This window comes from Rhinolophus ferrumequinum, chromosome 16, assembly GCF_004115265.2.
Source record: "Rhinolophus ferrumequinum isolate MPI-CBG mRhiFer1 chromosome 16, mRhiFer1_v1.p, whole genome shotgun sequence".
NCBI classification, from domain to species: Eukaryota; Metazoa; Chordata; class Mammalia; order Chiroptera; family Rhinolophidae; genus Rhinolophus; species Rhinolophus ferrumequinum.
The window spans coordinates 28449433-28475466 of record NC_046299.1 but is presented as its reverse complement, the minus strand read 5'-3'; the positions used below and the strand labels follow the sequence as shown (position 1 = coordinate 28475466).

Sequence of the window (26034 nt, the reverse complement as noted above, 5' to 3'; positions counted from 1 at the left end):
CAGTGGCCCACCACGTTTTTGCTTCAGCCGATTTCAGAAGGGAAGAGGCAGACTATGGCTGCAGTACTCCTGACTGGTACCCGAGCAGAACCGTGTTTTATCACCGAAACTGCCCATTGCTCCTGTTTTCCCTGTTTGTTCCTGTGTAGGGAGAAGAAAGGGGTGTTCAGCCTCAGTCTTTTCTCATGTCTTTAAGCATTTTTTGGTACTTTTCTTGGTGTCTTTTTTTATTCCAGCTATCCTCCAATATTTAGCTTTTAGTGAGAAGGACCTAACCAATGCCAAGTTGAAAGAAACTGTCACCCTTCATCAGATGAACGAACACTGGACTGGGAGTTCTAGTTTTGACAGTAACAAGAATTGTGACCTCAGAAAGTCACTGCTCCCATGAGCCATAGATTCCTGATCTGGAAAATGGGGTTGGACTGCCCTCTGTGGTTGCTGCCAGCACTAAATGCCATGCATTCCTGTCATTGTACGGCAGTATGCTATGGACGTTGAAATCTTTGATCCTGCAGTCATCATGGGTCACCGTGAACTCTGTTCACTCAGGTCCCGCTCTCACTCCGGCCAGGGAAGTGAGTTGCTCCCCAAGTTTCAGCGCTGTTGCTGAACAAAGTGCAGCTAATGGGCCGTGGGCAATTAAGACCTACACTTTGATTTGTTAACCACTGCACTTCTCACCACAGACATTAGCCAGGATGGAAAAAGTAACTTAAGTGAACATGAGTGTCCAAGCTCCAAAGTATAGGGAGCAGCAAAATAATCTTTGAGATTACGTAGAGGTTTTTGAGGCTGCAAATCGTAAACGGGAGTCTTCATACTGGATTATTATTAAGTAAGATACTTCAGTCTATGTAGTGGAAAAAGCAAGTCACATTAGAATAAATTGAAGTCCAGAGCTGGAGGACACAAAAGCACATGTGTACACATTAGGCGTTTAGTGAGTGGTTAATAGTGCCACCTCTAGGGCACACACCTAACTTCACATTCTGGCTTTGCCATCTTGGTTGGGGACCTTTCGCAGGTCTTTTAGGCCCTTTGTCCCTCAGTTTTCTCCTCCATAAAATGAGAATAATGATAGTCCCTTACTATCATTGGGATTGTTGTGAGAGATAAATGAGTGAACTGAGTTAAATGAGATAAATAAGTAAAGTGCTTAGAACAGTTCCTGGCACATGCTAAGTACTGTATTTCTTCTCTATTGTTTTTGTCATTTGAGGAGCATAATCAATAATGAGTTTGCAAGAGAGAGTTCAAAAATGTGTATTTTTTATTTGACCTGTATTTTACTGTTTGGTAAGTGTCTCATTTATGAGCTAAGTGCACTGATTGCATTTAATCTTACTGTCCATCAGTCAAAATATATTTAAATCAACATCATCTTTAGGCTTTATTTTTCATAGTCTCATGGAATGTTATAGATCAAGAGGGATCTTATGAATTACCTTTCGGCCTCCTTATTTTAAAGATGAAAATGAACACAGAGAGGTTAAGCAACTTTCCCAGAATCCCATAGCAAAGCCGTGATGGAGCTAGTGTCAGCTTCGTCTCTCGTCTGGGTCCTTCATTTCCGTTACTAAACTGATCTTTAAAAAAGAAAACCAGTTTGCTTGTGAAAAAATATTTATCAGGCTTCCAGGACATAGTTTCAGTGAATGCCTCTCTCTGCATTTTCCAGGTGAGCTCCTGGGTGACGTGGCTGATCCTCACGGCGGGCTCCATGGAGGAGAAGCGGGAAGTCTTCTCGTACTTGGTGCATGTGGCCAAATGCTGCTGGAATATGGGAAACTACAACACTGTCATGGAGTTCTTGGCCGGCCTTAGGTATGTGCCATGGGAATAGGGTTATCTGGGCACAGTTTCCCTGACCAATGGAATGGCACCTTTACCCAAACCAAGCAATTGGTTAGGAGAAGTTAAGTCATTCACCCAAGGTCACCTGGCATGCCTGGGGTGTGAATGCAGGTAGCCTTGATTTCAGAGCCCATGCCCTTAACCTCTATGATATCCTGCTCCTATGCCTTCTTCATCAAGCTAATAATAAGATCACCGTTCTGTCAATAAAGTCTCCCGCCTTATTCCCTTTCAGCCTCAGGTACCTGGCATAAAGTAACTGCCCTCACTTGTGTGGGAGGCAGTGTGGTGTGAGGAAGTACGTGAGTTGTGGAGTCAGAATAACGGAAGCAAATCCTAGCTCCCCCATGCAATAGCTGTGTGATCTGGGCAAGTTACTTGACCTCATTGAACCTCAGTTTCTTCATCTATAAAATGGGGTAATAATAAAAAAGCACCTATTCTTTACATAGGATTTGGTGAGATAATATGAAGTGTTTAGCAGGTGTGTCTGGCATATAGGAAGTTTCCATAAAGAGAACTGTTATTGTTGTCTGAGATTCACCTTCCCGATGAGCGGCCTCACTATAAATAGATCTTGCTTCATAACATTATTGGGATTCTTCTTTGATTCCCCAGGTCCCTACATAGGGATTCAGGGTTGAGAGAGGAGAATTTCTCAGGTTTGGAAATTTTTTTGTCCTCTTGAACTTTCTTAACTAAGAATAAACTCAAATGATCATGTCGTTGGCATTTCAAATGGTTATACAAATGTATATCCCGATGATTTGGTTCTCTTTGTGATAGGTTTTCTATTAAAAAAAAAGAAAAAGCCTGTATTACTTTTAAAAAAAAGAACGATTATGACAAAATAGTTCTATTTCACTGATGCTTATCTTTCCCTGCTGACTGGCAAGTTGGTGCTGGCTGTGGGCTGGGACCTCGCTTTCTCTCTTCTGGACATCACTGTCCTCACAACATGGTGGCTGGCTCCCTCCAGAGTCAATGATCCAAGAAAGAAAGGCAGAAGCTGCAGTGCCTTTTATGTTCTAGTCTCAGCGGTCACACACTGTCACTTCTGTCGTATTGTACTGGTCACATAAGACCAGCACTATTTCATTGTGGGGAGGACTACCCTGCACCCGGAAGTGTGTATCACTGGAGGCCATTTTGGAGGCTGGCAGCCACAAACCATCTATTAGAGATTCTCTTCATACAAGAATGGCCTCAGCATGACCCATCGGGGCCTTGGGTGAATGTGATTTTCAGACCCAACTTAGTTTGAATTCAAAATCCAAAAAGGCCATATAGAGCCAGGTGATTCTCTCTTAAAGGAATAACCTCAAACCAAGCTAAACCTCACTACTAATTCCTGTGTTTTGTCTTACACCCCACACCAACTGCCATCTATTTTCATGCTCTTACATTTGGCTTAAAACTAAACTGATTTAAAAAAAAAAAATGAGTAAAAGTACCAGGTTCAGTAACTCTCGCTAGAAATATATATACAGGAGAAAAGTTGCTAGATATTCTTCTAATAGAATGATTGTGGAGGCAGAGCGCATGATGTACTTTCAGGCCTGAAAATATTTAGATTATAAGTAATTTAACTACATCAAGATAACTAAAGGTGTTTTTTTTAAGCAATTAAATGGAAAAGGGAGTAACCTTATTGTTAAATGACTGGTTTTCTGTAGACATTGTACATTTTGCTTCCTCAAAATCAATTCTCAGCTGTTTTAAGGAGACAATTAGAACTATGAAGATTCACTATAATGGTATTTACTTAATCGTGGTATCAATTTAAAATAACCCAAATGAACAATAATAGAAAAATAAAGGAAATAACCTGATACATCCACACAATGGAATATTATTTGGCCATCAAAAATGTTGTTTATGAAAAAAATTTTAATATCATTGGGAAGTATGTAACACAAAATGCATAAAAACTATCTGGGAACAAATCTGTTTATACTTAACAACCTCAGCAATATTGATGCAACAAAATTTATAAAATATTTATACCAGATAGACACAAATAGAATAAATACTGGAAGGAAATATATCTAATGTTGTCTGTGGATGGTAGAGCTATGGATGGATATTCTGTCTTTTTGGTATTTTCCAAGTTGTCTACAATGAGGAGCTAGTGCCTTTATAATCATAAAACGAAATAAAAGTTTTAAAATAGTGCCAATTCTCAATATAACAAAAAATCATTGATCTTTGCTGAGGTTTGTCTTTTGGCCCCAAATGTATCATGACTATTCCGTTACTCATGGAAAGAAGAATGATTAAATAATGAGAACCATGTCTCATTCATTTATTCACTTTGTTTATTTATATCTCCTTTACATGACCAAAAAAAAAAAAGGATTCTCACCAGCTTTTAAGAAACCAATTGTAGGGCGAGCTGGACTTTAGTGAGGTGAAATCAGAAACAATCTTATTTTTCTGACTTCACTGTGTTTCAAACCTGCCTAAGTGGCCCTCCCTCCCTTGGCTCTGGATTATACCTTGGGAGAGCCTGTAGCTTTCCTCGTTACTTGCGTGGTTAATAAGCTGACTCATTCTCCTACACTCATGAGCATGAATGAATCTCAGAAACATATGGCTGTGCAGAAAAAGCAGGTTGTCCAAGAGTAGCTGCAATGTGACACCACTTATATAGCGTTTAAGCAATTCTACAAAGTGCTCAGTGATACATACACATGTTGGGAGAGTATAAAGCATTGTAAGGGAACGCAATCACTAACGTCACAACTACAGTCCTTTTTGGCAAAAGAGGGAGGTGTATGTATGTGCTCATGGAGAAATCCACTGGGGCCTCAACCATATTACTATTGTTTTATATGTCTTGGATATCTTATACATTACATAATGATTTTTTTCATCCAGTCTGATATAAAACAAAATTGCAACCCCTCCTTCAATGTAAAGCTGCAACCTTTCCCACATTCCGGAACCCAACCAGTCTCAGAAACCTGCAATGGGGTGGGAAGATATGGTTTATCTTTTCTCTCCCTCTCCCTCGACCTCAGGTCCCTGCAGAAAAAGTGAGCAGGAGAAGAAAGGGGAAAGGAGGAGGGGTGGAGGGGGCAACAGTCTTACATGACGGGGACAGTTGTAATATGGCCTAGATGCTCCCACGGAGAGCCATGTGGGGAGCTTCTGAGGTTTCTTCCTAGTTACTCCTCCTCGTTTCCTTCATCCCCTGACCTACTTACCTCCCACTACACCATTATCTGGCAAGAGGCAATGCCCTCAATCCCGAGGATCCAGCTCTGGAGGTCCTGCCCTCCTGGACTCTTTCCACTAGAGTCACCTCATTTGGCAGGCAGGCCTTTCAAGATAGCTCAGTTCCCACTGCTTGTCACAGTGTCCACTCCTGACTCACTGGAAACACTTAGCGCTTTGCCCTCCCAGACTCTGCAAATGCAACACACACCCGCTGGAAACTTCCATCACACTGCCATCGGGCAGCTCCAGGCAGCCTCTCATCTTTAGACTTTCCCAGGCAAGAATCACACACCAATCTATGTGATCAACAAACTACCTGGGACACAGGCCCACCTCTCCATGGAGTCCCCTTCAAGCTCCCTGTACTTGGGATGATTTCCTCCTTCTTGCATACAGTGCTCTGACAACTCTCCAAAGAAATGCTCCTGACCTCGCTGCTCAGATCCAGTTGTTCTGCGTGAGTTGGTGGAGGGTGAGATGCCACTGAGAGCAGAGCAGTCTGCGTGCCCCTGGTGACAACCTGGCACCTCTCTATAGAAGGTGGGGTACAGTGTCACCTCTTGTTCTCAGCAGCAATTTCAAAATAGGAAAGTCCCATTTAGTATCCTGTTATGCAAATAATACTTCAAGATAATGTCCCTTAAGATGGGCTGCTGGCTTAATGTGAAAGTTGGATTCAGTAAAAGCAATTCTACAAAAGAGACCAAAACAGGCTTCATGTGTATCACTGAGGGACTGGCCTGTTCCAAGGATAACATTTAAAAAACCAAGAGGAGTAGATGGACCACGTTTTCTGCAGGCAACCCTCCATAAATATTTGTACAATCTATAGGTTTCCCTTGTGGCTCTAGTTGCCAAAATGGCTCAAACCTAACTTCACTGCCCGCCTTGCAAAATTAACTCCTTTCACATGTGTTTTTGTTTGTATCTGCCTTATTTAATTTTGTGTTTCAATTTATGAAAGTAATAGTCACATCATTTGGGGAAGCAGGTGGAGATATGAATCCTAAATAAACATTAAAACATAGAACAAACAGGCAAAAACAATGAATGTGTATGGAATGTAGGCTATTTACTGTACACCGTATTATTTTTCCCTCGGTCTGGAAAAAAAAAATGTTACTTTCTTGCCATAGGTCAAGAAAAGTTTTAAAAATGTGGCAGTTTATGGACCAGTCTGACCTGGAGACCATGAGGAGCCTGAAGGACGCCATGGCTCAGCACGAGTCTTCCTGCGAGTACAAGAAGATGGTGACGCGGGCACTGCACATCCCCGGCTGTAAGGTGGTTCCGTTCTGCGGGGTGTTTCTGAAGGAGCTCTGTGAAGTACTTGACGGAGCCTCCGGCCTCATGAAGCTTTGCCCGAGGTACAATTCCCAGGAAGAAGCTCTAGAGGTAAGGGCTTTCCGAATCCTCAGGATCTGGAGCGTCGCTCTCAGGGTTATCAGCTGTTACTGTTGCGTCGGGTAACCGTTAGGCCCTTGAAAATTCCAGAGAAAAGAATGCCAACTAGCGCTGGTTGGGGCTTAATACGGTTAAGTTAGCTTTAGTGGAGCAATGTGTAGGTCCAAGTGAAAATGGGGATTGTTTTCTGATTCTTTTTCTTAAAAGCTGATGAGGTTTTCTTCTCTTTTATTGGGTGGGAATGTCTGGACGTAGGGGTTAAGAGACGTCAAGTGAGAGTATTAACTGTCCTGAATCAACGGAAGGAAGAGTGTGGGGGAGTCAACAGTGCCTGCCTTTCATCCTTTGGGGGAGAACACTGGAGAAGCTGGTGCCTCATCTAAAGGTGGGCTCCAGCCTCCTAAGCGTGGCTGCCTCAGTTGTCCCAGGCCCATCGCTTCTTTCTCTTGACTCCCATAGAGGGAGAGGACGGTGTGAGCTTTGCCTCAGGCCATTGGCATTGGAGAGAAGGGACACTGAGAAACTGGAAGAAGATAAGGATACCTCCCTATACGGTGTTTAGAAATGAAAGAAGGGACTAACCTTGGGGGAACTTTATGGAGAACTATGAGGAGCCCCACACTGGGACTCCACACCCAAATGTAGGGTCAGTCTCACCATGGTAGTAGCACCCGCTGTGGATCTTTCACACCCTCTCACATACACCCCCTTCTCCGTGGCAATGGGAAGACTATTCTAAAACTTCAGCCTCTTCTGTGTCTCCTGTGAGCAAAGCGCTCGCCTGGTATCCGGGAGACTTGACAGCCCCCAACAGGTACAGGCAACACTACTGGCTTGCATCTCTCTGGCTTGTTTAAGGGGGGAAAAAGTGCAAGACATGGAGGAGAAAGCTTAAAGCTAGACCCCCCCACGCAGCTCCCATACCAGTTCTCTGGTGTCTCAGGAGGAGGGAACGCCACATCTCAAGGCCCAGCTGCAGCTCTTACCTCTGATGGGAGAAACTTCCTGATCAAGAATGCAGCCAACATGAGCCAAACGCCACCAGGAAGCCTCTGGGTTACCATTGGATATCAGGGAAAGAAAGCAAACGTCACCTTTTCTCAATGTTTTCCTTGGGCCCCGTCATTTTATCTGGTTTCATAGAATAGTATACTTTTTCATAGTTTTCTCAATTCTCACTACTAGGATAAAATAACCCTGTTCTTCCTCTGTAAAGTGGCCAGTCTTCTCCCTAGGGAGCCTTGGAATAATATTGTTTTTTATATTTTCAATTCGAAGTGGAGTGTTGATTCCTAGAGGGACTAAAGTTGTCTTAGTGGAAACAAGAGTGAGTTTTGATATTTCATACAGTGAAAGGAAATGTTTTTCCTGGTGGTGCTTTTTCCCTCCAGTAAAATAGGCACAAATGCCGTTATTTATGACTATCATGGTTTCATTTCTATAGCCAAGTAGGTTATGTGGATGAATTATATGAAGTCGCAATAACAAGTCTTGATATATTTTTCTGTAGTTTGTAGCCGACTACAGTGGGCAAGACAATTTCTTACAACGAGTGGGACAAAATGGCTTAAAGAATTCGGAGAAGGAGTCCACTGTCAACAGCATCTTTCAGATCATCAGGAGCTGCAGTCGAAGTCTGGAGACGGAGGAGGAGGACAGCCCCAGTGAAGGGAACAGCTCGAGGAAAAACTCCTTGAAGGAGAAAGCTCGATGGCAGTAAGTGTTACATTTTAACGAGAAGGATGCTCATTGCTTCCTGTTCCTACCTCACTTTGGTGTCAGGTAAACCCCTACTAAAAACCCGCCGCCTTTAGCAGTAAGCCGTGTTTCTCTATCTCCACAATTTTCAATGCTGAATTACAATTTATCTTTTTAATTTGGCTGCATTGTGCTAAAATTACTGCTCATAATTTGCCTTCTGTGATCCCTTTGAAAAACACTAGAGCAGGGGTGTCCAAACTGCGGCCCGCAGGCGAACTGCGGCCGGAGATCCATTGTTAATTGGTCTGCAGCAAATTCCAAAAATATATTTAGTTTACTTAAATAAACCAGGTGAGGCAATACGTACTTCACCTCGAGTGAGTGGCCCAGCTGTTTGTGTATTTTACCGCATACGGCCTTTGGTGAAAACCGTTGAAAAAAGTTTGGACACCCCTGCACTAGAGCTATTCTGCTGTTTCTAAAAATTCGACTAATTAAATTTCCAGATTAGAACAATGATCTCTTATTTATGTCATAGCTTCTATAAAAATGTTTTTTTGTGATCACTGAGAGGGACACAGGGACAAGTATTAACATATTTTTTAATAAAATATAGTGATTTGGTAGGGCTAGATTGATACTCAGAAATCAGTATTTTCAGCAGCTCCCCCCAACCTCTATGTCACATAGTCAAAGATCTCGCTTTCAGAAACACAGCTCTGTGAGGTGGCATCCTCAGCTTTGAAACTGCTCAGATGTTTCAGTTGCTGTCTATCAGCAGTCGTTGCAATCTAGTCAGACATGCTTACCCACAACCAAGTGAGAAGTTCAGAAACCCGTGGTCTTGGGCATGCATTGGATCTCTTCAAGTCTGTTTTCTCACAGTCAAGCCTCAATCAAATGGCAAATGGCAGAGCCTGACCCAACTGGAGGAATCCTTTAGCACCATCCAAAACTATTAGGTCCACTGGTTTTGACATCTTCGCCACGAAAGATTTTATTTGCAGTCAGTATTCATGAGTCATAACCTCGGGGTCCTTATACACACCTGTATGCATGGGTAAGACATTGCTGTTTGTTTTGCAAAGCCTTTCCCAGGTGTCTTTGTGTATGGGAGCCTACACAGGGACGGGTGACTGTGTCTTTGAAAAGTAATCTCTTTGAATTGTAGTGCTAGATACTTAGAATTGGTGGTGAACACAGAAATGAATGCCTTGTATCTGAATCCCTAATGCTGTTATGTTTTAAGGAGGTAAACCTACATTCCAGATTCCTCCAAAGTCTTTGGGCTTTCTTCCAAACCTCACTTCCTCACTCATTCCCCCATAGAGAGCCCCAGTGCTCAAAGAGTAACTATTAGTGCCCTCACCACTATGTCCCCCGGCCCTAAAGCTCACAGGTCTCACAAATAGCTTTACCAGTTCTTTCGTTTGTTTATCTCAGTTCAAAGATTATTTGAAAGTTTTCTTACATTTTGCTGACATTAGCATTGTACATATAGTATTACACACACACGCACACACACACACACACACACACACACTCATACACAGAGGGTGCCAAAAACATGTATACACATTTTAAGAAAGGAAAACTGTATTAAAATTATAATACTCAATATATGCCAATAACAAAAGGTGAATACAAGTCACGTTTGACTTCTGCAATTACAAGATATTCTCAAAGTGGTTACCATCAGCATCCGGACACTTTTGATTATGGCAAACTACTGCTTGAGCAATGTTGACCAAAGTGTCCACTTGCATACATTTTTTGGCACCCCTGGTATATGAGGGGTGATCAAAAATTACGGTAAATGCTGCTGCCGAGTGCCATCCAACGGAAAGGCAGGGATCTTCAATACGTGAAGCGGCGTGTAGAACCTTAGTAACAGTGTGTGACAAGTTTCAACTTGTTTGGTGCAGTCAGTCAGATGTGAGCTATAGTTGAGAGAAGGTGTGTTTTAAAGTGTGCCACAAATCATGGATCACAAACAACGTGTTAACATGAAATAGGCAAACAGTTTCATCCTCTATCATGACAATGTTCCATGTCACATATCACTTCTGGTACGGCAATTTATGTCAAATAGAAACATTATGGTGTGTCCTCATCCACCTTATTCACCAGATCGGGCACCATGCAACTTCTGGCTCTTCCCAAAATCAAAATGACCATGAAAGGTAAACGTTTTGAATCAATTCAGGACATCGAGGCAGCCATGACAGCGCAACTAAAGACACTCATAAAAGAGGACTTCCAGAACTGCTGCAGAAAGTGGCAAAAACGATGGGATAAGTGTGTTCAAAGTGAGGGGGGGCATTTTGAGGGGGATTAATGGCAATGGGTCTCTTACTGTAATAATTTTTTTTTTGAAAGCTTATGAGTTTATTTGAGCCAAACTGACAACAATTGCCAGGAAGCAAAGTCTCAATGGATTGAGAAAATGCTCTGGAAAATGGCTGCTTTGCAACTTATTTTATACATTAGAATCAAAGGAGGAAGGTTCAACAAATTTTTTTTTAATTTAAACATTCACCATATTTTTTATCATACCTCATATATATTATAGTATTAGTATACAACATAGTATAGCTACATAGAGAAAGGACCATGTACAAATAAGCACGTGTCTGCACAGGAAGCATCTCATAACCATTAAGTCCTTAACCTGTACCTACCGCCATTTATCTTTTTCTTTATATATAGGTATCTATGTATATATTTACCTCCTTCTACAAAAAATTTTGTAGATGCTAATAAGAATAAATATAAATAATTGAAGATCTTAAGGAGAAAGTAAAATAGATTAGGAAAAAATAATGCATACAGAAGTGTATAGTATACAGTCTTTACAGTGACTAAATTTTGTTCTGAGATTCTTGGTGGCCAAAGGAAAGAGGGAATCATAATTTATTACAAGTCTCACAATATCTGTAAGAAAAGTCAAGCAAATGTTTGGGATAAGCCTTTTCTTCTTACTGAGATCTGGCGTAAATCCTACTATAAGGGATGCCTCACCCCTGAATAGATAAAATAATGAATTTCATATGGCTCTTTTTTATAACAGCCTTCACTTGGGGCCGGGGGTGGGGGGTGGTTGGGGGGTGTTAATTAAAGGTGTCAGCCTTTAAAATACTTTTAGGAATGCTACCTTTGGTTGAGCCTCAGAGCTTTCCCAGTACCATCCTTTCCTTCTGCTGGAAGAAGTGATACATTTCTTACCTCACCCTATCACCTCTCATGAAAGTTTTATTTCCAATTTGCTGCTTATTCCCTGTCTTCCTTCCTAACTGTTTTATCATCTACATCCTAAGAACATTTCTCTTCCATTTCCTATTTTCCAGACCCTAAGCACTCTTAAAAGGGAAACAAAAGCACAAAAATGCAAATATTTATTTTACAAAACCTGTGAGGCCATATTGAAATCTTCACATTGAAACCTGTGTCTCAGTACCAGCAATCGTTTCCTTACCCCCGGCGACTGCCGCTCAGAAGTGAAGCACCGAACACACAGGACGGGAGTGGGGTGTTGAATAGAATTCACTGAAGTCAGATCAGCAGGCACTGGTTCCAGGGCCATCTGGCAGGACCTCGGAATCCATTCTTGACCCAGAGCCTCGTATTGACTTTGCAAATACAATCCAGACAGTAATAATATTAGTAACATTTAATATGCTGTTAGTATTGAGAGCCTGCTTTTAAACAAACACTATCCCAAATACTTTACATATGTTAAAGTATTTAATCCTCACACCACTTCCATTTTATTCAGGCTCTCATACCTAGCAGGGCCAGGATTTAGCCTCGGGCAGGCTGGCTTCAAAGTCCACACATTATCCAGATATAATTTAGAAGCTGCCTGTAGTTGAGGAAAGTGCTAGGTTAATTAAAAGCAAGAATTTGCCAAAAGCAAGCTTAAAACTCTGTACACCTTCAGGAAAGGTATACATTTTCTTCTATTATACAAAATTAAATTTAGGCTTATCACTTGATGAATCACGTTCATGTTAACGTTGTAGGAAGTAGTGAACTGTTTTTAACAAATGTATAACCAGGTTGATAAATAGCCCACTTGTCCCCTAATATAAGATTTTCATCAGAGAACATTAGAAAATGTTTGTCTGTCAATTTATGGTTTCCAACTGAAGGATGCTAAAGAACCCTGTCTGGGGTCGGATATAAACTTTCCTTCTCTGTTTCCTCCTTGGTCATCTCCTTAAGACATATGGCTTACATTTGACAAGGTAGTTTCTTTGCTGGTAAACCACATGTTTGACCATTGGTTAATGTGATTTGCTTCCTAAATAAACCCTTTAAGTTCCACCTTATGCCTTCTTGTAAACCCACAGAAACTTGTTTCCTGAGAGAATCCTGCACAGAAGTGCGTGAAATTCACTATGTGATCTAAGAGACAAAGCTACTAGTTTCCTTCCTGAAAGGAACTTATTTCATTACAAGCACCCATCAGTTTTATCTTGGGCATTCTTTCCTGGAAGAATGCTTTTTAATGGTATTAGTAATACCGAGCATTCGTCCTTTTTGTGTTCTGAAATAGAAGCTGGTGTTGAGAAAGACACTGTCTGCTCTCTCCAGTTTACACCATGTCTCTGAGCAGCAGACACAGGCTTCAGAGAAGCCTCAGAATTTTTCTTGCCAGACACTGTTTTTCATAATGCTTATAGTTTTTCACTGAAAAATACTTGATTTAGCTGAGAACTCAAATTAAATAGAATATAGAAAACACCATTTCTCTTATTAAATTAAGATCAGAAGTTCTAGGTCTACATGAACACGTGTTGAATTTCATGGGTACTGACACTGACTATTTTAATCCTTTTTGTTCTAAAAAAAAAACAAACAGAAACAGCAACAATAAGTATGACAAGGAGAATGTGGAAATGGTTCCATAGATAGGAAAATATATATATATATATATAGAAGAGCTCGGATGTGGCCCTAAAGAAAACCCCTCTAGGTGAACAGCTGGGCTGATTTAGCCTCAGGAAGAGGAATTGGGAAGGAGTAAAGGGAGGGATGAAATCTCAGTCTTCCTATATTTAATCATAGTGATATAGTACTTTACAGAGCCAGATGCTGTGCCGAGTGCTTCACAAGTATCTTATTTGAGCTTCACCATTACTCTGTGAAATAGGCTTTGTCTTTTCTGCCATTGACAGGTGAGTAAAGTGAGGCTCAGAGAAGTGGAGCGATTTGACATGGTGATACAGCTAATAGGTGGTGGAGCTGGGCATGAAACCCAGGGTGACATCAAGGCCGTGCTCCTTGCTATATGTCTGAAGCGTAGACATGAGTGTTCAGGAGGTCATCGTATTGGTTTTCCATTGTTACTGAGAGCAATTTCAGAGGGATGGAGCTAAGTTAGACACAAAGGATTTTTTTTCTTCACTTTTTATGTTGAAATGTAACATTAAGTTACATTTTACAGTGTGAAATAGAATGTATTTTTGTACCTAGCAAGCAGATCTTGATTTCTAATAACATTCTTCAGTAAAAGAAAGCAAAGCTCTTTGGAGAAATGGCTAATTCTAGGAGTGGGGCAGGAAATACATAAGACGAACCTGGAGTGTCTTGTGCCAGAAAGTAAAGAAGTGCTAAAAAAAAAAAAAAAAAAAAAAGAAAAAGGAAAACACAATGATGGGACTATGTCAGTGGAACACAAGAGCCAACTGAAAAAGCTCCCAATGGCCAATACTGGAACAATTGAGAAACAAAATAACATAGCATTAGATTGTAACCCAAACTGTTAAATAAATATCCATGAATTCATATACATAAATTATAAATAAATGGGGAAGAAGAAATAAATCTCCCATGCAGAAGAAATAAGTTATTAAATACTCCATCCTCTGGGAGGTAAAACATAGCTCCTTATGCCTTAAATGTGGACTGTGCATAGTGAATTCCTTCCAAAGAGGACTCGTTAAACCCAAAGAGTTTAAAAAAAAACAAAAGTAACTTTACAGCATGACGAATGCGACCTCAGCCCCGTCAACATCAACAGGATGTGTTGTGTTGATAGTATGTTCCGTGGATATATGATGACACTCGCTCTCTACCTCTGTGGTGTTCCTGCCCAGAACCCAAGAACCCCAGTCTAATTCTGAGAAAAATATCAGGCAAATTCTAATTGAGGGATATTCTACAAAATACTTGACCAGTGCGCCTCCAAACTGTCAAGATCTCAAAAACAGACCCAGTCTGAGAAACCATCGTATCTAAGAGTAGCCTAAACAAGCATGACAACTAAATGTAATCTCGTATCCTGGATAGGATCCTCAAACAGAAAAAGGACAGAGGTAAAACAAAAAACAAAAAGATCAAATGTACGGTGATGGAAGGGGAGCTGTCTCTGGGTGGTGAACACACAGTGTGATTTATGGATGATGTGATTCAGAATTGCACAACTGAAATCTATGTAATTCTACTAACAATTGTCACCCCAATAAATTAAAAAAAAAAAAAAAAAAAAAATCTAAGGTAATCTAAATAGATTATTGACTTTCGTTAATGATAATGTGTCAGTGTTGGTTTATGAACTGTGTCAAATATGCCATCTTATTATAAGACATTAATAATAGGGAAAACTGGATGTGGGCTATACTATCCTTGCAATTTCTCTACAAATCTAAAACTATTCTAAAATTAAAAGTTTTTTTAAAAAACACTAATGTATTTGAATAGTTATCAAGCAAATGCCTACATAACTACTACCCAGAGTGAAAGCATTGCCAAGACCCTTCTCAATTATGTCACTACCTTTGTCCCTAGAGGAAAAAGTCACTACTGTGAATTCTATGATAATACATCCTGCTTTTCTTGATAATTTTACCACTGTTGTGCATTTCTACATAATGTAGTATAGTTTTGCCTGGTTTTGCAATTTACCTTTACACAAATGTCATCATACAGTGCGTGTTCCTGTGCGTCTTGCTTAGCATTTGTCCCTGTTGCATGTAGCTAGTTATTGTGTGTTCATTTCCATTGCTTTGCAGAGTTACATTGTATGAGTCCATCAAATTTTATTTATACATTGTATTGTTGCTGGACATTTGGGTGGTTAACTGTGTTTCCCGTGTGGGTCATCTGAAAAGGATATTCTTACCGTCAGATTTGTGAGATCTCCTATAGATTTCTTTTCTTGTTTAAAGGTATCTCTTTCTGTGAGGCAAGGAGGAAGCACCTGCTGTTTGAAAGCAGGAGTGGGCTCTCGCTCAGGGACCAGGACCTAGACTGAGAGTCCAGGAAGCCCAGTGCTGCAGCATATGCCTCGCTGAGAGGCAGAAGGCTGCCCAAGCGCCTCACGACGATGGGAACTTTCCTTCCCAGAGATGTATGGACCAGCTCCTTCTTAATTTTATTCCCCACTTTGCTAAATAATGTCTATGGATCAAACAGCAGAAACCTTGATCTTACTAACAATTCCTCGTGCTTTGAAGAGGAGGCATGTCACTTAGACACGTTCCTACCCGGGGGGACCAGATAGAAAGGAGGCACTAAAGTCTCCCTGGCCTTCCCCCAGATCCTGGAGCCTGATAATCCAGGTTCCTGACTCAGGGAAGGCAACGTGCTCAATTTTCCAAGCCTTCTTTATGTGCACATGTGCTTGCACACGCATGCACACACTCCCAAGGGATATGTAAGGTCAAGTGAAGGAGAGCTGGTTTTGCTCCTCTGGCCACACTCATTTCCCAGTGAGTGTCTTTGAACTAATCATATTTTGTTTTTTTAACAGAGGCTCTTCTCAGGCCAGCTTATCAAGTCTTGTTTTGCCTATTGTAGCCCAATTATATTCAGGCCATGACTTTTGTTAATGGCTCGGTAGAACGCAAACAAACGTAGTGATGAAGATACTAGGCTAAAGAGTCAGACAGACCAGAACCCTGCCTGGAGTAAGCCTCTTCTGAACTTAAACCTGGAGCGAGTTACTTACCCCCTCTGAGCCTCAGAAGGTATCCTCATAGGTTAAAAAAAGAAGAAGCAAGAGACTAAGAAAACTTACCTTGCAAGTAGGTTGAATTAAGTGCAACAATGTATGTAAAGTATTTAACACAGTTCCTGACACAAGAGGAAAAAACGAATACAAATGAAGATTATTGTTGTTGCTATTAAGAATAAAATAACTGATCTAGTAGTTCCGTATGCCTATGGTGAGCCATATTGCTAAATATAAGGTTTTAGAATGCAGCTGTAAAAAAAATTACTTTATGACTTTTAGCATTTTATGGTTGTTATGCTGATTTCACTTCAGAGGGGAATGAAAAGTGATGTCCAGTGTCAGAGCAAGGCTTTGTGTTGTTCTCGCTTCTGATTATAAGATCGACAAAATGTGTACGTCTTTCCATCAGGTTTATAATTGGAGATTTGTTGGATTCCGAAAACGACATCTTTGAGCAGCCCAAAGAATGGGACCCTCATGGATTCGAAGAGCCACAGAAGGCCTTTGAGCACGGGACAGAGCTCATCCCGTGGTACGTCCTGTCCATTCGAGCGGACGTGCACCAGTTCCTGCTGCAGGGGGCCACGGTCATCCACTACGACCAGGACACACACCTCTCTGCCCGCTGCTTCCTCCAGCTCCAGCCTGACAACAGCACCTTGACCTGGGTCAAGCCCAGCACAGCCTCCCCAGCCAGTGCTAAAGCAAAACTTGGTGTACTTAGTAACACAGCCGAGCCTGGCAAATTCCCGTCACTGGGCAACGCTGGGTTAAGTGGCCTGGCGGAAGGGGTCTTGGATCTGTTTTCAGCCAAGGCTGTGTACATGGGACACCCTAGCATTGATATACACACTGTGTGTGTTCAAAACAAACTGAGTAGCATGGCTCTCTCAGAGACTGGAGTGACATTGCTCTATGGGCTGCAGACCACAGACAATCGGTTATTGCACTTCGTGGCACCAAAGCACACAGCTAAAATGGTCTTCAGCGGACTGTTGGAACTCACTAGAGCGGTGAGAAAGATGAGGAAGTTCCCTGACCAGAGACAGCAGTGGCTGCGGAAACAATACGTCAGCCTCTATCAGGTAAGGGGTACAATCTTCCCCCTCTCTTCAGCAGCATAATTCTCAAGATATAAATCTTGTTAAAGCACACTTGGCAACTAGACCACCAGGGTTCATTCTCGCAGCTCTGTCACTTCCTACCTGAGTGACAGTGGACAGCTTTTCCTTATTAATCTCTCTGTCCTCAGTGTCTTATTTGTAAAATGAGAATAAAAGCAAGACCTATTCACAGGGTGGCTGTGAGGTTTAATCGAGTTAATATGTGTAAAGCCGTAATGTAAATTCATATATGTAAAGGACAAGGGCTCAAAACGAACTAAATAAAAAAGAGAAAAGTAAAAAATAAAGAAGAAAGGAGGAGGAGGAAGAGGAGATGGAGAAGAAAGGCTACTGGCTCATAGTAGGTCCTATTATTATTTTGTATGAAAATAGTCACTGTGTTCATTGTACTTCTCACATCTGGAAAGTAACCAGTTAATACATTTTCACTTACTCAAAGTTTCCACTGAAAGCATTGTAACCTGAATGCTTTTATTATTAATTAAGGATTAACTGACACAGTGGAAACCTTCACTTTGAAAAGAGAAATCCTGCTTCATCACCTAATATGGTACGTGACACTCAGAGAGTTATTTCACTGACTGTATTGCTGCCTAATGTTAGAGCCTCTGAGATTAAAAGAAACTTTCCCAAATGTGGAGTGACATACGTGGAGTTCTTCCTCACCAGGCCGCAGTGGCAGCAGCCCATAGGAGGCAGAGTCTCACAGTCAGCTCCTCAAGCTGAGTTTCTCATGACCCCTAAATTATCAGGTACTGTAACACTCCAGCTGAGGGTGGCAGCAGGACTGGGCTGCCTGAGGTGGTGAGAAGAGGGCAGAACCAGAGTAGCTTGTGGAGGCAGGAGGGCAGAGATTGCTTGGACACCGAGTCATAAACCCCGCCACAGACAGCATTGTCAAATAGGTTGTATCCAAGTATTCAGTTCCTCTTTTGTATGCTTTTCTTTCTTTAGGGGGAAAAAATTATCATTTTTTTTCCCACTAGTGTCGCAGAACAAATAGAACTATGAATTTAAATGACTATAATGACTGACTTCATGTACGTTTCACAGTTCTCACACACTTCTGACAAGTAAAAACATTTCCCTTTCCGGGATGTTAGTAGAGGCACGTGAAATGCTCCTTCTTTCCCTTTTCCCCACATGAGTGCAATATGTATGAGTAGAGATCAGATCCTGAGTAACTAACTTGATTAATTAATTAATAAGCACATAGGCCCATATACACGATTGTGCTAATGCTGCACAGCACGAAGCCAATTTTAGTTAATTCATCTAAAATGGAAACGAAAATACCTGCTTCTGTCTACTGCACAGGGAGTTTTCAGTGCAGTCAGCTGCTTGCAAGAAAGGTTTTCAGGAGCTATTATGAATATAATGATTTTTAATTACAGTCATTCCTCATCCTTTAGAATCATGAAAATCCATTCAACTTGGCCACAAACCAAAGTCTTTGAGCTCAATTACAACCACTGTCACAAAGCTTGTGTGATTTATTTCCTCCATTTGTTTTCTTCCCAAGTGCATAGCATAAAGTGCCTGAATTAACCCATAAAGTATGCTTTGTTTCTCATTTCCCATCAACCTTCAGTTTTTGCTGAAGGAGGCACCAGCTGAATCCATGAACAGCAGATGAGAAGAGGTAAGAGATGCTGCTGGAGCAAAGACACAGGAAATAACCTGGAGCCAATTCAGTGCTAGAGCTGCAAACAGAGCTAGAGCCTCCTTTCCCCCCCAGTCTCCCATCCCTCCACCCCTGCATGAAACCAAGTGGTTTCAGTGTAAAGGCAGCACAGCTCCATATACCTCAGTCACTTCTGAAAACATTGGCGATGTTCTTCCTCAAAACATTGTTCTGTGTGAGCCACCCAGGAAGACAGGCAACATGTCTTAGAAACAGGCTTTCAAGATTTCTTTTTTTGTAAAAAGTGAAAAAGGTCAATGAACTGAACGTTTTCCAGTCATATAGACCAGTTACCAAACTGTCTCAGAGCATCAGAAAGATGCTAATTTGGTACTTGGAGAACAAAAGGTCAAACAGGCATCATGCTAAATGCCCCTCTTGGTGACTTATAACGAGGCTTAGCACATTTCAGGCTCTGAGAAGTCCTCAAGGACAAAAGAAACGTATTTAAATGTATCTATAAGTTAAAGAAATTTATGAAAAGTCTTGGGCTCTTCCAAACTTCTGTTAACATCCCTACAAGAAACATCTTTATCCCCAGTTTAGGAAGAGCTCATATAGAAAATCTGTCTGACATCAGAGTCCCCTTGTGTGATGAATGTATGTGAAGTTACTTTCAAATTACAAGTATTTTTAGTACGAGTAAATATAAATTGGTCTAATGGAAACAGTAACAGGAGACAAAGCGGAAGACAAGAAGAAATAGTGACATTTGTAATGAAGCCTAGGAATACAGGAAAGAATGAGAAGAAAGTATACCGTGGAGGAAAACGTAGTCTCATAAGCTTTGGCTCAAGGTAATCATGGGCAGAACGGAGAACCCATAATCCTGGGTGTTTGGAAAGATCTCTGGGAAACTAAGAAGGTTAAAGAGAGGATCATCAGGTAAACTGGTTATAAGCAACAGAAACAGATTCTGGCTATTTTCAAGGGGAAAAACGGATTTATTCAAAGGATTAGATGAGTTTAACAGTCTTCAAATTATCATATACAAAGATATGCCAAGAGGTAAAAGTGTGTGAATATGTTTTAAGGAATTAATTTCCTAATCCTCAACTTCCACATGAACTTTTTTCAAAAACTGAGAATGTGCCTTCACTCACAATCGTCCTTGTCCCATGTTAAAAATAGAAGGTACGGGGCAGCCAGGTGGCTCAGTTGTGGCTCTGAACCACAGAGTTGCTGGTTCAATTCCCGCATGGGATGGTGGGCTGTGCCCCCTGCAACTAAAGACTGAAAATGGTGACTGGACTTGGAGCTGAGCTGCACCCTCCACAACTAGACTGAAGGACAACGACTTGGAACTGAGGGGCCCTGGAGAAACACACTGTTCCTCAATATTCCCCCAATAAAATTGAAAAAAAAATAGAAGGTACATCCTTCACCCATTCCAAACAAGTTTATTGTTTTGTATAAAACAAAAGAAAAATTCAAACTACATTTTAATTCCCAAAGAGTCTCCTTTAAAGATTAAACAAAGGCATCCCGCCTTTTTCAGGCCCAACATATTTTCATTAAGAGTAAAGTTTGGCCCATGTTGGAATGTTCTGAGTTTAGAAAAACCAAAGCAGTAGAGACTGATTCTTTTATATGTGTACGGTAATGGGTCTATTACATTTTTTTTTATTAAAGGTTTTATTTTTTAGAGCAGTTTTAGGTTGACAATAAAATTGAGAGGAAGTTACAGAGATTTCCCACCGACCTCCTGCCCCCACACATGCATAGGCGTCCCCTTATCAGTATCCCTTACCAGAATGGTATATTTTTCACAAAGGACACATCACAATCACCCAAAGTCCGTAGTTTACCTTAGAGTTCACTCTCGGTGGTGTGCTTGCTTGCCATCTGTATATCTTCTTTGGTGAAGTGTCTGTTAAGGTCTTTGGCCCATTTTTTTAATCAGGCTGTTTGTTTTCTTATTGTTGAATTTTGAGATTTCTTTGTATATTTTGGATACCAGTCCTTTATCAGATGTTTCTTTTGCAAATATTTTTGCCCAGTCTGTGACTTGTCTTCTAATTCTCTTGAGAGTGTCTTTCGCAGCACAGAAGTTTTACATCCTAAGGGAGATGTGTTCATTAAAACCCGTAGATAACTTTTTTTACAAAATTTCTTTCAGACTCAATAAGGTAGTTAAAACCTATTTATGAAATTATGTCCTGAAACGTTTATTCCACTTTGGAGTCAGTTGTAGTGACTTGTTAGCTGGGACTCTCTTCAACAGACCTGCATCAGGTGGAGTGATCGCCGACCATTTTCATTCTCTGTATCACTGCATTCAAGATTCATCTTCCAAAGAGGGAGATTCTGACTGGCTTATTTAGAACCGGTGCCAACCACTGGACAAGGAATATTTTACCTTGATTGATAGACCCAAGACGAAAACCAATAGAAAAGAGATCAAGTAAAATTGGGATATAGTTAGAGAAAAGAGAAATGATTAATGGATAGGCATAAATCATAGATATCCACTGTAAGAGTCTCCAAAAGTTTTCCCACATCAAGTGTCCAAGTTGCTCAGCATCCTGGGATCCATAACACGATGCAGGAAGTGGGAGGTCACAAGTCAAGTTCATAAAATCAGATAGTCACTGCACATTAGGATGAAGGAGCAAGCAGACACACTCACAAAGCCTCTTTATTATTTGCATACGATCTACAACGAAGAAAAATCTATTTACAAGCACTTCTTTGGAACTGCAAAGGAAAGCTAGCAGAAAGTAAAGACAGCAACTGAAAAGTAATTTTAAAAGAGCCCTTATATTCAACTTACGAAATATCGATATCGTCTTTAATTCATATGTGACTTTTTGTAGTTTTATTAACTGGCCTTCCTGACTTATAGGGAGAATTGTTGGCCATCATTAATTAAACAATCAATATTTAATTCAATAATTGCATAAATCCCTGCTGCTACTCAGGGCATGTTACATGGAGTGGCCTCATGAGAAAAAGCTATTATAAACCATCACCTTCCCCTTGAGTATGTTTTCGCTGTTCCCGGCATCATAAATATGCATGGTATTCTCAGTCCCCTGGACTCTCTGTCCTTAGATATCAGTCACTCAAGAGCACAGCAGTCCAACTATTTGAGGTGCTCTCCAGAGCCCTCCAAAGTGAATTTTGTGTATGCCACATACCCTGTATTTCAAGTCAGACTGTCCCAAGCATCAAACTGGGTGAAAATACACCTAGAGTAATTCAGTAACAAATAGAACTTGATTTTCTTAAATAGACTCACACATACACACACACACACATCCAAAGTCCTCCAAAGCCCTAATTTGCAAAGTACGTCTTAGTGATTTTTTTCTACAGTGGTCATTCTGGAACATAATCTCTGAAGGGAAGTTTGTTTTTGGTAATCCCAGTTGAACACGGCTCTATCAAAGCACATCCCTGGAACTCAGCAGGGATGTGACCAGGACTACAGAAGACGATCAAATCCCCATCAGAGAGTCCTGACAGTTAGAAAATGGGGCTACTTGGGTGGCCAAACCATTATCCCTCAGTAGCTGCCTGTGCTTTTTCCACCTCTGGGAATTTATTGGAAGCCATTAGTATATTTACTTTCCCATTCCTGGCTGGTCCCTTGTGTATTCAGTGTGTGGTTCTCTTACAGGAGGATGGACGGTATGAAGGCCCAACCTTGGCTCATGCTGTGGAGTTGTTTGGGGGCAGGCGATGGAGCACTCGAAACCCCAGCCCTGGGACATCAGCAAAGAGTGCCGAGAAGCCAAACGTGCAGAGAAACAACACGCTGGGCATAAGCACCACCAAGAAAAAGAAGAAAATCCTTATGAGGGTAGAGTGCCACTTGTTTATTAAGCATTAGACCCAATCATCTGGGACCACTGTATGGTCTACATTATCATAAACGACCTTAAGTCATTTGGGGTGGGACAAGATGAGATATAAAAAAATGTCATAGACACTGTGTGAGGGATATAAATGATAAATGTCTAGCTATTGCATTGTTTTGTGCACATGAAACTAATAAAAAAAAGTTAAAAGAAAAAAAAAAGAAGTCTGGAGGAAAAAAATGAAATAGAAGACTTACCAAGTTCAATGCTAGGAACTGAGTCAACACCAGGAGAAAGTCAGGGTCCACAGAAGGCCAAAATGCTAGATGTAGAATACAATATAATGTACTATCACGAGAAGCAGCTTAAATATCCATGCACAGATGAAAGACTAAAAAAAAAAAAAGGTACATACAGTGGAATATTATTCAATCTTTAAAAAGGAGGAAATCCTGTCATATGCTACAATGTGCATGAACCTTGAGGATATTATCCTAAGTGAAAGAAGCCTGGCACAAAAAGATAAATACTGCGTGATTTCACATATATGAAGTAACTAGCGTGGTCAAACTCTTAGAAACAGAAAGTAGTAGGTTGGTGCAAAAGTAACTGCGGTTTAAAGGGTTAAAGATAATTGCAAAAACCACAATTACTTTTGCATCACCCTAGTAGAATGGCAGTTATCAGGGCCTGGAGGGAAGCGGGGAAAGAGAGCTATTCAACGGGTATAGAGTTTTTGTTTTACAAGATGAGGAAGTTCTAGAGATCTGTTGCAGAACAGGGTGTATATATATTAGCACTACTCTACTACACACTTACAAATGGTTAAGATGGTAAATTTTATTAAAAAGAGAGAGAGAGAGATAGATACATAGAAATCACTATATATTATATATTCCATTATATGTGTTACCACTATAACATGATAATATATTTTCTCCATGATTATCTAGAAAACGTCTCACTCTGCATATGGGAGGCTGCTGAGGCCTAAGTCAAACTTAATCTGCTTTATGATTCTGTCTCTATACGGAGATTCCAGAGGTCAGGTGCCTGCCTCCTCTTGTCGGCCCCCTCCCCTGAGGAGTGCTATTTTATAGTGAAGAACACATGGGATCAAATTACATGAGAATACTTGGTCAGCCTTCATGTGGGTCTTTACTGGCTTCACCAAGGAGAGGCAGCATTGAAGGAGTCAGTCAGAAAATAGGGACCGGCCCGAACTAAAGCAGTGATGAGAGAGAAATGCAGAGTGAGAAACACTGTGAGTTCTGTGTTCCCAGGGTGAGAGTGGAGAGGCCACCGACGATGAGACAGCCACCCGAAAGGCCAAAATGCACAAGGAATGTCGGAGCCGGAGTGGTTCTGATCCTCAAGACGTTAATGAGCAAGAAGAATCAGGTAATGGAGCGTATTTTCACAGCTGAGATTTTTTTTTTCAATGGGAAAAATTATGCATTTGGTTTTAAATTGTGCTTTAAGTATGGTGGGCATTCTTAACAAAATGCTTTATCTCGTTAAATATACTTAACTTTGTTTTTAGCTGGATGATGAAACCCAAGAGGTATTTCTGCAAGCACAGTGTACTTGGAAGAAAATTATCATTAATTAACTTGCATGATTGACAGGGAAGATTAACTATGCAAGATACCATTTGATGGATTAGACCAGTGATTCTCAACCCCAGCTGGATAGTAGAGCTTTAAAAAAAAATAGCTGAATGCCCTGGACACACCCTTGCCCAACTGACTCAGACACTGTCTGGCTGGGACCTGGGCATCCATACAAGTATACTTGTTAAGCTCCCAGAGGATTCTAATGTGTAGCTAGGGTCGAGAACCCACCAGATGAGTCCATTCATCAAAATATTGGATGCTTCTTGTATAGAAATTGCCTGCATCGACTGATTTGCCCAGACATTCAGAAGCATTTGGTTTTATTTGATTTCTGAGGGAAAGTATAGTGGGAGTCATTGTCTCTTTTCTGTCTTTCCCTCTCACAGAGGTGAATGCCATCACAAGCCCGCCTAACCCTCTCCCTTCCAGAAGAGCCCACTCTCTGACCGCGGCTGGGTCCCCTAACTTGGCATCCGGGACGTCATCTCCCATCAGGCCAGTGTCCTCCCCTGTGCTGTCTTCAAACAAGAGCCCGTCCAGGTGGGGCCTTAACATGATAAAACAGAAGGGCCCGTCACTTCCTTCAAGTTCTGTAGGAGGGTGTCTTCTTCCAGCGCTCTATGAAAAAACTGGCTTTAATTGTGACTTAACAATTACAGTAACAACTGAAAAACCCCAAATTTTTAAATGCTCCTAATGTTCCTGATTTTATACTCCCATCTTCTCATATGACTCAAATTGCTCCTAATTATTTGACTAACCAACCCTTTTCAAATGTCAGCAGCAGTAGCAACACCCAAGCTGTGATTCTGTAAATCTGCACTGTCCAATATACAGGGCAGAGCTAGGGTGAGGGTGGCAGTGAGTAACTATTTAAATTACTTCAAATGAAATGAAATTTAAAATTCAGTTTCTCAGTGACACTGATCACATTAAAAGTGTCTCATAGTCCCAAGTGGCTGGAGACTACTGTCCTGAACAGTGCAGATATCAAACATTTCTATCATTGCAGAAAGTTCCATTAGATAGCACTGCTCTAAATGAAGAATAAATTAAGTTTTAAAGTAAGCCGCTTGACCTTTTGCTCATGGATGAAATATATTTAATACTCTTCTCATATAAGATAAGATATACATGTCTGGAGACATGAATGAATTACATATAGCAAGGTGGATATGTTTAGATAATTCCAAAGCTGGTGTTATGAGTAAATTATTTTATAAAGTCCATGCAAATTACAGATTTAAAGCAACATCTACCCTCTCAGAAGAAATAATATTAAATGGAAGCTTTCCAAAAGATTCAGAATGCCACACCATCTCCCTCAACCCCACACTAAAATTTAAGAAATGCAGAGGTTCCAGACAGAACCAAGGTAAAGCAGGCACTCTGTCTAACAGGAGTGGGAGGAGGAAATGGGTCTGTGCAGACACTGGCTTTGGAAACGTTAATTACACACAGACTTCTCTCCCATTCTCTCTCTCTCTCTCTCTCTTTCCCTCTCTCCCTCTCTCCCCCTTCTCTCCCTCCCTTTCTGAATCCTACAGGAAATCATCTTTTTAAAGTGAATAATGAACATAATTTATGCTCTACACATTCTTCACTTGGTAAAACTGGGTCATGGGTACATGGGAAATCTTTGTATCACTCTTGTAACTTTTCT

At 40.9% G+C, this 26034-nt stretch overlaps 1 protein-coding gene across 3 annotated transcripts in view; it reads left to right on the top strand.

The window, feature by feature from the left end:
• The window catches only part of PLCE1 (phospholipase C epsilon 1), a 302602-nt gene that overhangs the window by 219983 nt on the left and 56585 nt on the right, over nt 1–26034 (top strand). For 2 of the 3 annotated variants that reach the window (XM_033130697.1, XM_033130699.1), the window contains 7 exons: nt 1682–1827; nt 6216–6474; nt 7994–8199; nt 16554–17229; nt 22575–22757; nt 24039–24156; nt 24758–24911. In XM_033130697.1, the coding sequence (XP_032986588.1) occupies nt 1682–1827; nt 6216–6474; nt 7994–8199; nt 16554–17229; nt 22575–22757; nt 24039–24156; nt 24758–24911 (1742 nt within the window). The remainder of the gene's footprint in view (nt 1–1681; nt 1828–6215; nt 6475–7993; nt 8200–16553; nt 17230–22574; nt 22758–24038; nt 24157–24757; nt 24912–26034) is intronic. The other variant, XM_033130698.1, reaches the window with a different exon arrangement.